General features: G+C 43.8%; 1 protein-coding gene across 7 annotated transcripts in view; it reads left to right on the top strand.

Annotated features, from left to right (window-relative positions):
• The first annotated feature begins 2,067 nt into the window (after positions 1–2,067).
• GRIA1 (glutamate ionotropic receptor AMPA type subunit 1) overlaps positions 2,068–11,841 on the top strand; it is a 264,606-nt gene continuing 254,832 nt past the window's right edge. For 4 of the 7 annotated variants that reach the window (XR_014795150.1, XR_014795152.1, XM_084885451.1 and 1 more), the window contains exons 1-2: positions 2,069–2,582; positions 5,531–5,668. Coding sequence is in view for 4 of the 7 variants with exons in the window: in XM_084885451.1 (XP_084741577.1) it covers positions 2,501–2,582; positions 5,531–5,668 (220 nt within the window). In the remaining 3 variants the exon portion in view is untranslated. Of the gene's footprint in view, positions 2,583–5,530; positions 5,669–11,841 lie in introns of all 7 variants that reach the window. The other 3 variants (XR_014795151.1, XM_084885452.1, XM_084885450.1) reach the window with 2 other exon arrangements.

Below are 11,841 nucleotides of genomic sequence, written 5' to 3'. Positions count from 1 at the left end.
AATGAAGAACTCTATTTTAGGAAAACCTATCTGACTGCATGACTTGAAATGATTGAAGAAAATGTATGGTTTTGACTACTTTAAGACCCTCTCCTCCAAAGTAAGTGAAATAAATCTTGCCTATTCCAGGTGGGTGTTGAGGTTTTGCTAATTAATTCTTGTAAAGGGCTTCGAGATCTTCCTCTGAAAGGTGACAGAGAAGTGTGAAGCTTCCAGTGACAGCCTAATTATTATTATTACCAGGCATAAAGCTCAGAGATCTTAAAAGATTCCCCTGGTACCATTCAAAATAGTAAGAGACAAAAAAATGCAAATGGAGAAATTATATTTTAAGCCAGAATCACTGCATCACAGACGTCTAATGTCAGCGGGGACTTTAGAGGCAATCTTTCCTGATCTCTTCTCTCACCTTCCCATGCTGAGGTTCACATACCTTTAGAATCTTCCTGCCAAGTGCTGTCTGCATTAGAACCTAAGGGTTAAGAGCTTGGGCCTGATTGTAGTTTCCTGTGTTCAAATCCCCAATCTCTCCCTTGTTTGTAATGGAATCTCTGGTGAATTTCAGGCCTCAGTTTCTTGAACTATAAAATGGGGATTAGATGATCTACCACAGGTGTCATTGCACAAGTAAATGATGCAAACATATTGTATGGCAAGGAACTTGGCACATGCTAAATAAATAACATTAGCTCTGAAAATCACTTGAGCTAATTAATATATGTGAGAGTGCATGGGAAATTATAAAGCATCTGACCTCTAAGTTGCTCCTACTTTAGGGGTTCCATCAAACACGGTCTGATATTTCTTGCAAATCCCAGCCCTCCTAGCTGTCCTGCAAGTATGGGAGAATGTGCATTGTCAGTGAGGGAAGTGGGGAGTTTTGGATAGTCAAAATGACAAAGCAAAATTGGGTCCGTTCTCCCTCTTTCTAATAGAGCTTTAGTTTCCAAGACTATCATTCATCAAGTGGGATTCTGACCAGGGCAGTGAGTGGGCCCATTGGTAATACCCAGAATATTCAAGATCATAGATTAAACAATATATGTGTTAGTCCTGAGCATCCAGACTCCATCTTAGTAGGTCCATGTCTTTATGGTTGAATCCCTAGAGTCTCACTTTTTTCATTAGTAAAATAAGGGCTGTGGCCACGTCACAGGTGTGAGGAGAGAGCAGGGTAACACTGTGAAGTCACTTCAGAAACTATAAAGTGCTGTGATTGGTAATGATGACTACTCTGGAACCCACACTGTTTCCCTGACCAGAGTTGTCCCCCTGCAGGTTATTCCAGCGAGAACCCCTGTCCAGGAGGCTCTATGGAGTTCCAGTTTACAGGAGAATGGCCGCATCCAGAGGTAACTGTAAGAAGTCTGAATCCTCTCACTCCAATCCCTGCAAAATGACTCATGTAATTGCTCTGGGCAAGTATCCTTTGCTGTCAAGTACACCCACACATTCTGATGCCAGAGTCTCCTGTGGAATGCAGGGAAGCGGGGAAGGGGGCCCATTTTCAATGCCTATGGTTTAGGGACCACCAATTCCACCCGCAAAGGCACACAGGGACTGCACAACATCCAAGCAAAGGCACCTGCCAATCATCCCAGACTCTCAGGTTTGTCTTTCTGTCACTCCTCGCATGAGGGAGGGAAAGCGTTTTTCCCCTCTAAAGCTCCTAGGGGGCTTTCTAGGGTCTTCCTCTCAGGAATTAGTTGTAGGAATAATTGGGCCAGTGGAGTGCAGGAGATATATCCAGCACAGCCAGAGCGCTCCTAGAAAAAGTGACCTAGATCAAGCAGCCTGTGGATGGAGGACTATTGCGGGGACCCCCTGCCACCTACTGACTTACAGCTGAACCCACATTCCCAGGAGCATCTGCCAGGCTGGGGGCTGGGGGAGGGGGCAGAAAGCTGAGGAAGGCAAGGGGGCAGCGGGGGAAGGGGACACTGGCTTTGTCCCTTTTAGGACCAAGCTCCTTGTATCACACTCCCTCACCCACCCTCCCACCCATCCGCCTAGCACCCTGAAAGGAGGATGAGGTGAGGACGGGAGGCCAGGAGTGACAGGGAGAGAGGGCAGCTGTGGAACTCTAAGCTGGCTGGTGGGCATGAGCACACAGCTTGCTGCCTGTGTGAGTGTGAGGGGGAGAGCGAGGGAGCGCGAGCAAGGGAGGGAGAGAGAGGCAGGCTGCTCCAGAAGAGGAGAGGAGAGGAGGAGAGGAGAGGGGAGGAGAGGGGAGCAAGCGCTCCAGCTAGCATGAGGAGGACGGCTTCTCTTTTCCGTGCTCAGTTAATCTGGCTGTCAGTTGGTGTTAACGCTGCAGTTTAAGTGCTCGGATTCCAAGGGAAACACACACCTCTGCCGAAGGAAGAAAGGAAGGAAGGAAGCGCGGAAGGAACTGCAGGAGGAAAGGAACAGCAGAACAGAGAGAGGAATACAGGGAAGGGGGGAAACACCAAATCTATGATTGGACCTGGGCTTCTTTCTCGCCAATGCAAAAAGGAATATGCAGCACATTTTTGCCTTCTTCTGCACCGGTTTCCTAGGAGCGGTAGTAGGTGCCAATTTCCCCAACAATATCCAGATCGGTGAGTGAGAGGGGCAGCCGGGGGAGGGACTTTCTGGGGTCTGGCCAGGTTTTTTCTGAGGAGGGGGGTGTCTATGTCTCCCCACCCCCACTAAGGACTGTGCTTGACTAGTGAAAGCTGTGCTTCGGTGATGGGAGAAGGACTTGGGCCACAGCGTGGGGAGGGGGCTCCTCTTGATCAGATGGGGAGCAGAGGGGAAGTGCGCTCTCTCTCTCTCTCTCTCTCTCTCTCTCTCTCTCTCTCTCTCTTTCACACACACACACACACACACACACACACAGTCCCCCCACACACACTCCAGGCATGAGCATGTGAAATGGAGGAATAAAAATAATCAAGCTTTAGCAAGGAAAGAAATGGTGGATGTTTAAGGAGTTAACTCCATTGCTTGGTAGATGGTGCCTGATTTCCTTTACTTATATAAATACCTGTGGTATCTGATGTGTGTGATTATGTATTAAGGAGCCACATAGACACTTAATTGAGAGTGGCAGTGATTTCTTAGCTGGAGGAGGTCTCTTTAAAGAGACCATCTAAAATAAGGAGCGAAGGGTTTATTGCAGCCATTGAAATAATGCCAAAAGCACCCCCCCAAGTCAGGGGGCTCCCCTCCTGCTCTGGACTCTTCCAGCTGCCTGCTCTCTGCTGTCTGCCATGCCAGGCTGGTGGTCCCCACTGCTGGGATCCTGGGACTTCCTAGCCTGCCTTTTCTCTGCTCCTTCAATGGCTCCCTCCTCTTCGATTTTCTGTGCACAGACCTTTACACACAAACGCACACATTTACACACACTCCTCTGCCCTCCTCCGAAATTTCCCAGCCCTGGGCTCCATCCCTGCAACTTGCAGCTGGTTTCCACAGGCTGCTCCTCTTTTTGTTCCCTGTTTCCCCTTCCTAGTTGTTGTGCTTCTAAAAAGACCCCCAGCCTCCCTGTATTTATGGGGCAGCCAACCTACACTGCTTCTCATGTTAATAATGGGTGAAAGCAAAACAAACAGGAACTGTTAGACCAATTACAACGCGTGTCCACAAGGGCCCTGGGATTCAGTGTGACCGCATCTCAGGGCTGTTTATAAGGAGGAATCAAGCAAGCTGCTCTGCTTGGAGGCATCTTGGCTGGTTTGGGTTCTGTTTTCTCACCCCTGACAGGGACCTAGCTCCTTAGGGAAAGTTCTCATCACCTATCACTTGTGTTCTTTGTGTGAGTCTGTTTGTGGGGGGCTGTGGTGCAGGTGGTATGCTGTTGAGCACACAGCATGTGCTGCAGTATCAGTCACTTTTGGCCTCCCCAGCGGGTTGGTTCCGAGGGCTGGAATAGCCACGGAGTAACTTGCTTTGTTTCCTGACACCTGTTAAGCTACATTCGGAAGTGTGTCTGTGTACCTGTGTTAGTGCCTTACAAGCAAAACAAAACTTCCTGCCTCCCAGCAGCTCAGCCTGTAGCTGCCTGCCTCCCCACTCCCACCCCCCCTTTCATTCACTGCAGGGGCTCCAAGGGAAACACTGGGACTGGGAAGTGTTTTGGGGTGTGGTCATCTTGGGGGTGAAGGGAGAGCAACAGAATCCAGAAGGAGTTTGTTGTTTTCCCTCTTTAAAATGGAAGACTATGTACAGGTGTAAATCGCTTGCTTTTAGGTGTAGCATTGCTTATGTTGGTACTTATGTATTGCCCATACCTTGCTGATTGAAAATGTTTTTCTTCAGATATGTCAGAGTGTATTTGTGTATTTTGCCATGGGGTTAACATGGGAGGGGGGAGAGTGTACATGATTTGCTTGCCCATGTGTCTCTGGAGAGTTTTCATCATATTTAACTCCCACTTGCTGTTCAACTGATACAACCATTGTTCCGTTTTCAAATAAAGGGCTGAAATATTAAATTGTAGAGCAAATGCTGAAAATATCACTGCCAGCAGGTAGTACTTGATTTTCCTTGTACAATCTCTATGAAAAGCCTTATAATCTATTTATTGGTTCTGGAAACCAAACACATACCCCCTGTATAAGAAGTTAGAAGTGCCTGACACTGGGACTATGATTCCTCTGGGCTCTGCGATAAACTTCTGTGTAAACATTCATTGTAGTGCAACCTCTGGAAATGTGTTTTAATTCATTTATTGTACATGCCCACAGTAAATACAAAGGTAAGCCATGTACTCTTGTTTCTTGGAAATGGAGCCCCAACAGGCGCCTTTGTTGTTCTTTTTAACTAGAATAGAAAACTCATATTCTCTGGACATTCTAAGCCCTCAGCTGTTTGAAGGCCAAGGTTCTACCATGCAAATGCACACCAGGGCAATTCCTTATGTAACAAGTCATTCCTAGGTAGCTGGGATGTGAGTGTAAAAGCAGCAGCAAAACACTGTTTGCATAAAATCAAGAGTTTTCAGAGGAGATGAAGAATGAATCTTCCAGGTGATAGGAGAGTTAAATCGCATGAAGGTCTTGGCAGGTCCAAGGCCAAAAGTATCAAACCAAATGGGTATAGTGTGGGAGAAGCCCACGGGGCCCCAGAGTTAGGATTCACTGTGCCACATGTAGTAGCACTACTCCTGTAAGGCTCTGTGGTGAGAAATGGGTTCGATAGAGGACAAAGTTAGACACAACAAGGGTCTGTGTGCATGTAAGAGCATAGGGCACCTAGGTGGTTGGCACAGGGAGGAGAAAGGGAAATGTCACAGTTCTCCTGGTTTCTCTGACCTGAGCTGAGTTGAGGGGTAACAATCCAATGTTTGGGGAGAGTGACTGGTGAGTTAAAGGCCCTTGTCCCATGAAAGCCCATCTACAGAAGTGTAAGCCTCAGTGTCCAGTTACCTCTATTTGAACTCTCACTGCCACCACTAAAGGCTACAATTAGTGAGTGTGGCATGGGGAGAAGAAGGGGGTCCTTCTGGGGAGGAATCAAACCTGTCTCTAGCTCAGAAACCATGCTTCATTTTCTTTCCTCACAGGGGGATTATTTCCGAACCAGCAGTCGCAGGAACATGCCGCTTTTAGATTTGCTTTGTCGCAACTCACAGAGCCCCCGAAGCTCCTCCCCCAGATTGATATTGTGAACATCAGCGACAGCTTTGAGATGACCTATAGATGTAAGTAATTGCTTCTATTTCTGAGATTTTTTTCTGCGATCGACCAATGAGAAGAGGGCCTGTGGGTTGGTGATGGTGTTGCAAAAATGACTTGAGTTGTCATTTGTCTTCATAAGAGAAAGCCCTCCAAGAAAAATGTCTAGGGCTTTTTTGAGTGATTCCATCAGTTGGCATTTTAGCTCCTGCAATGCCTCATAGAATAGGTTCACTTTTTCACTGTCAGCTAACTTTAAATGCCAGCACGATGGGTACTTGGGTTGACTGCATCTCCTCTACCTCGCAGGTTTTCTGGTTTAGCTGAAAGAGTTTTCGTACTTATGAAACTTCTGAGAGACATTGAATTCGAGAGTCTGACTTGGAGAATGTGGTTTAAAATGCTTAAGCCTTTTCCTGTCCAAAAATTAAAAGGAGAAAATGTCCCTGTAACTTGATTTAAAAAAAAAGACTATATGAGAAGTTGTATATCTGGTTTTCCATTTTGGGAAATGACTAATAATTCCTGAAAGATCAGTGCCTTGATTATTTCTAAAATGCTTTGAAGTGATTGATTGCTTGAACACAATTTGCAGGGCAGACTTTGAGCATAATGCAGAACAGAGGTGACCTCAGAAGGAGAAGGGGGAAATAAATTTCCAACATCTGAATTGAAAGCATTATAAAATATGGGCAACAAACACAATCCTGAGTTTTTCTGGCAACTAGGACTGAAAAGGAAACTATGTGGTCACATGATTGCCATTTATTGATCAGTAGAGACATATTCCTTCCAGGGATTAAGCTCATGTGGGGTATTATGGCATGGAAGTGTGAGCTGAATGGGCAAGAACTACTTAAGATTTGAAACTGGTTTAAACTGGAACCATAGGTTTTGTGTGCCACATGGACTCAGTCACTTCTGCTAAGCCGTGGATGTTAGAAGTCACAGATAGTATTTCTTTCATCTTTCCCTCATTTCCTCATGGTGGGGTCTCAATGATTTGAACTGAACATGCTTTGCAGGCTCAAAGTGAGAATTCAGAATTCTTCCGATCCCTAAAACCACTTATAGAATAATGTAGATTCAAATTCCAAGAATTATAATTTTATCAGATTCCATTTATTGAGGATATTTGTTTCAAGAACTAGAAGTATTTTATAAATAATGATAACTACATTCGTTGCCATATATTGAGCATCTACTATGGCCTATACAATGCACTAATTGTTTTTCATTTAATCCCCATAAGAGCCCTGCAGAGCACTGTTATCTTTTAGAGATGAAGAAACTAAAGCTTCAACGGGTTATATAATATCCCCAAGATCATCCAGGAAGTAAATGGTGGTCTAGTGACCCAAAGGTCCATTTTCCTGGGTATGACAATGATTCCCATGGTAATCTGATCAATTTTACTGAGATTACCCAAGAAGCAAAATGGAGTTTCTGGGTGTTGTAAGGCAATGGCCTGATAAAGCACCTAAGAAGAAAACTGTATAGCGATTCAAATTGCAGCTTTGATTTTGCAGAAGAGTGACCCATTGAATAAATGAAATAGCAATTCTTCATGTTAGTAATGCTGAGATTGAAACATCTTGTCTATTTTGTTACTTGATACCCTTCAAAAAGAGCTAAAGTTTAATTGTTGAGTTGTAGTTCTGTGAAACCATCTCCCTGGGAAGCTAGAATAATCTTGAGTAGGTATTTGGTTATCTGATAACCTCTCATTTCTTTTGATATGGCTTACAGTAGAGTATTTGGATAGATTTGGATGGGTGGATCAATGCATCTAAAAACAGCCTGTAATTATGTATAATCTTTTGCATTTGTATGAATATGCTAATTTATTTCCTGAGGAAAAACTCCAAAGATTTTTGTCATACTCCATAGCTTTTGTCATACATCCTCTCAAAAGGTTCCATTACTCAAGAAGGATTACTTGTTTAGGAAATCAAGAAGAATAAACGGCTGGCACTCATACTACCGAGAACTGTCTACAGCACAGCTTGTTGGAAAGAGATGTTAACTGCTGTCCTAGTGTTAAGATGTTGACTGACAGGACAAGATAATAGAAGACAAAAATAGGAGGAAATGTTCTGAGGCAAAAGGTGATGCTTCTGTACTGTTATCTTCACAACCTAAGCCTTGATCTCTATTAGGGCTGGTGGCCATTTATTGGGGAGATTGAAATATTGATATGAAATATCATTCATTGTGGTTAGTGAACCTAGAATGAATGGATCTGGGTTCTTGAACTTGATTCCTGCCATGTACCAGTGCACAAGTTCCTGTGAATTTGCTTATTCTTTCAATCTCTAATGGACATTAGAAAACCAGAGATGCGAAAAGGTCCTTGTTCTTAAGTAGCTCACAATCCAGTGTGTGTATGTGTGTGTGTGGGGGGGGGGGGGCGGGGGGGGGAGGAGGGGAGGAACAGGTCTGACTGAAGAGGTTGTCTGAGAAGCAATAATACTATCTTGTGCTTAGATCTTTAATTTTTCCCTTTAGCTCCAAGATCAGAGAGGGTACTGGGCAGTTTGGGTAGCAACTGTGGCATTGTCATTCCCAACCTGCCTGGAAGATTCTCTGTTAACTTCCACATGAGGCTGGGGACCATCTGGGCTATGTTCATGCTATCCACTGGACTGTGAAAACTGTACACCTGTCCCAATTGGAATTGACTAAAAAATGTCAAAGGGAAGAGAGAAGTTTTAAGGAAGATGCATCAATCAATCATTTATGGGAAAACGGGTACAACATCTTATTCAGATTTAATATCAGGTGCTTTTTGAAATATGAACTGGTAGTTACTTTAAATTAACTGCCCCAGTTTTACCTCTAGAAAAATAATCAAATCTTGGTATTTTTATAATTTTTGCTGTCATTTGATATTTTCTTATGCATTTTGCTATTCATTATCCTTCCACCAGAGGGTGGAGAAGGGAAGGGAGAAGTATAAGAGGAGCTATTCCTACTAAATGTGTTAATAACAGGGATTAAAAAGAAAGAATGGTGGTTATGGGGTAGGGGATGCCGAAGAGATGGAAGAGGAAGATTGCTAACACCACTGGCCAAAATGAGAGTTTTGTGTCTTCTCTTCATTCATTCTTTCTTGTTTTCCTAGTATGACATCATTAAGGAATAAAGTCATTGAATCAGCAACCCAAATACCTTGGGATCTCCTCTGAGTACTCTTCCAAGCCTACAAGGGCATGTGTTAGGGAGATTGTCCATAGAGATGGTAGTTACTGACCATTCAGTTTATCTGGGTGCCTTTATGGTAAGTATAAACAAAGGAACAGATGAATTACTAATTGGGCTTTCTGTTAGCAGTTTAAGGAGCACTGATGTAACTTAATTATGACATTTTCATTCATGTATCCATCCATTCATTCAGCAAATACATGCTATATGCCTACTTTGTGCCAGGCACTGTGAAAGGTGCGAGGAATGTAATGGTCAATGAAGAAGACATAACTTCTTTCCTTGTGGGGTTACATTTCAGCTCATAGGTTCTCAAACTTTAGTGCCCATAATATTCATCCAGGGAGCTTATTTAAAGCAAGATTCAGAGGCAGACTCTGGACTTTCTGAATCAGAATATTCAAGAACTGGCCCTAGGGGGATTTTGCAGTAGTTAGTATGAACATCAAACTTTGAGAAAGAAACTCTTAAGTCTAAAAAGTCTTCTATTCCCTGAGCAAGCATTTCTGAGCCTTTAATGAAGCCCAGGTATGGTGGTAAGCACTAGCAATGCAGACAAAAGGAAGACATGTTCCCTGCCCTGGAGGACCTTATTACCTGTAAGGCTGACTGTTCTCTAAAGAGAAAATTAAAATATAATGTTGTATGTGTTATAGCAGTGATTTGTGGGAGTGTTCGAGTTGTCTTGAGGAGTAGGGTTGGTTTCTCAGAGAGTGGTAGTGGAACTTAGTTTTAGTGATAAACAGAAGCTCTCCAGGAGGACCAAGTGAGGGGGCTGGAAGGGATGAGGTAAGTGTTTTCAGGAAGAGGGAATGGCATGTGCAAAGATAAAGAAGACACATTATTGGTTCCCCCTGATCTAACCGCTCTCGGCGCTTTATTCTAGGCCGCTCACTTGCCACTTATTGATGACTGCAGAAGGGGTTGCCAAAATGGCCATCCATAAGCTACGGTAGTTTTAGTACAGTGTTTAAGAATCATGAGGTTTCACATCAAAATCTGGGTATCTTAGCTTTCTTTAAAATTTCAAAAAATCTGACAACACAATTTAACAGGTCTCTTCTGGCACTTGCATAATCTGAATGTTGGTACACTTGAAGTTGTCCCAGAGGCTCCTTACACTATCTTCATATTTTTGGATTCTTTTTGCTTTTTGTTTTTCCGGTTGGGTGTTTTTTGCTTCTTTGTATTTCAAATCTTTGACTTGATTCTTGTGATCCTTTAGTCTTCTGTTGAATCTCCTCTGTATATCATTCTTTATTTCAGTCAGTGTATGTTTAATTTCTAGTTGATCCCTTTCCATATCCTCAAGGGTGTCACTAAATTTATTGGCCTTTTCTAGAAAATTCTTGAAGAACCTTATAACCATGGTTTCAAATTCTATATCCAATAGTTTGCTTTCCTCCATTTCTTTCGTTTGTGATCTGTTTGTCACCACATTTTGGCTGCTTCCCGTGCTGATAAGAGTGGCTTTGTGTGCTAGGTATCCTATAGGGCCCAGTGGCTCAGCCTCTCCAGTTACCTGAGGTGGACACTCTTGGTGCACCCCTTTGTGGGCTGTGTGCACAGTTTTATTGTAGTTAAGCCTTGATTGTTGTATCACTGGGTTGAATTGATCTCCTGGTCAATTGGCTGTGAGGATCAGCTGTGTCTATGATGGGAGAACTTCTGTGCTGGAGACATCCTTATGAGGCAAGACTTGCTTCAGTGGAGCTTTGGTGTTCACTGAGTCTGCCCCCTGAGTGTGTCCTTTATGGATCTAAGGAGTTGTAATCTGGATGGTCCTACTCTGACCCCTGGGTATGCTGGCTCTTGGATCTCCAAGGAGATGCTAACTTAGCCTTTGCCTGAGGCCACCAAGCAGGAGCTATGGAGAGATCTGCAGATTCCTCTTCTTTGTTTGGGGTTTGGAGGTGCCTAGATGAGGCCCTGCTGTGAAGCAATGCAAGCTGCTGTGGGACCTTTTGGATGTTCTGGGTCTCTCTGATTCAGCTGCAGTTTGTTAGGTAGGTTTAGATTTCAAAGGACCAGACCATTCATATGCAAAAGCCTCTGCACATAGCTTGGATGGGGTGGAATCTCATGGCAGAGCAAACAGCAATGGCTTCCCATTAGCCCTGCTCTAAGAGGCCCCTGGGTCGCAGTGTCCCTTGGTACTCACTGCAAGCACCTCTGAGAGAAAGCCATCCTGGAGTTCTACCCACTGCCAGACAGTCCAGTCTCCCTGTATGAGTCTGGGTCCCCAGAGTCTTGCCCAGAACTGGAGTTAAGAGCAGTTGGGAGCTTGTGTCTCCCTCCAGATTGAAAAAGACAGCTGTGTACTCAGTTGCCAGCCCTTTCCGAGTGCACATGCCTCTGTATCTCTGCATTTTACTTCTGCAGCTCCTCTGAGTCTCAGAGTGCTTTTCTCTTCCCTTCTAGTTGTAGAATTTCCACTTAGCAAGCCTTCCTGTGGTTCTGGATGATGTCCATTTTGTCTTTTAGTTGTAGTTTTGAAGTGGCTGTGTGAGGCAACACGTTCAATTATTTACCTATGCGGCCATCTTGGTTTCTCCCATGTAAATCTTTCATTTGGTGTTGCTGAGAACACATGTCAGAGGGCTAGCCCCCTAATACAAAGGGACAGCTGTCTCCAAGAGTCAGGGAATAACACAGCATAAAAATGCTGAGAGCCTAAGTGTCAATCAGCTGAGGGGTAGTGTACCTGATTATAGTGGGTCCCCTTCTGTTGTGGATCTACGCAAGAAACGCATTCTAACGAGACTTTAGGCATTGATAACAGACAGATACTTTAGCTTTTGCCTGAGCATCTTTCATCATTTTCAGATTTGGAAAGTAACAGTCCACAGACTTGTTTTTTCAAAATATGACATAGAAATCTAGATTTATGGCTTCTCTGAAAAAAAAAAAACAACCAAAAAAAAACAAAAAAACCAAAAAAAAACAAAAACAACAAAAAAACACAAAAAAACCCCACAAAAAAGTAGGACATCAA

The sequence above is a fragment of the Pipistrellus hanaki genome (assembly GCF_964339955.1).
Source record: "Pipistrellus hanaki genome assembly, chromosome: 5".
In the NCBI taxonomy this organism is placed as follows: domain Eukaryota; kingdom Metazoa; phylum Chordata; class Mammalia; order Chiroptera; family Vespertilionidae; genus Pipistrellus; species Pipistrellus hanaki.
The sequence above is the reverse complement of the archived record's forward strand: the minus strand, read 5'-3'. Positions and strand labels throughout refer to the sequence as shown.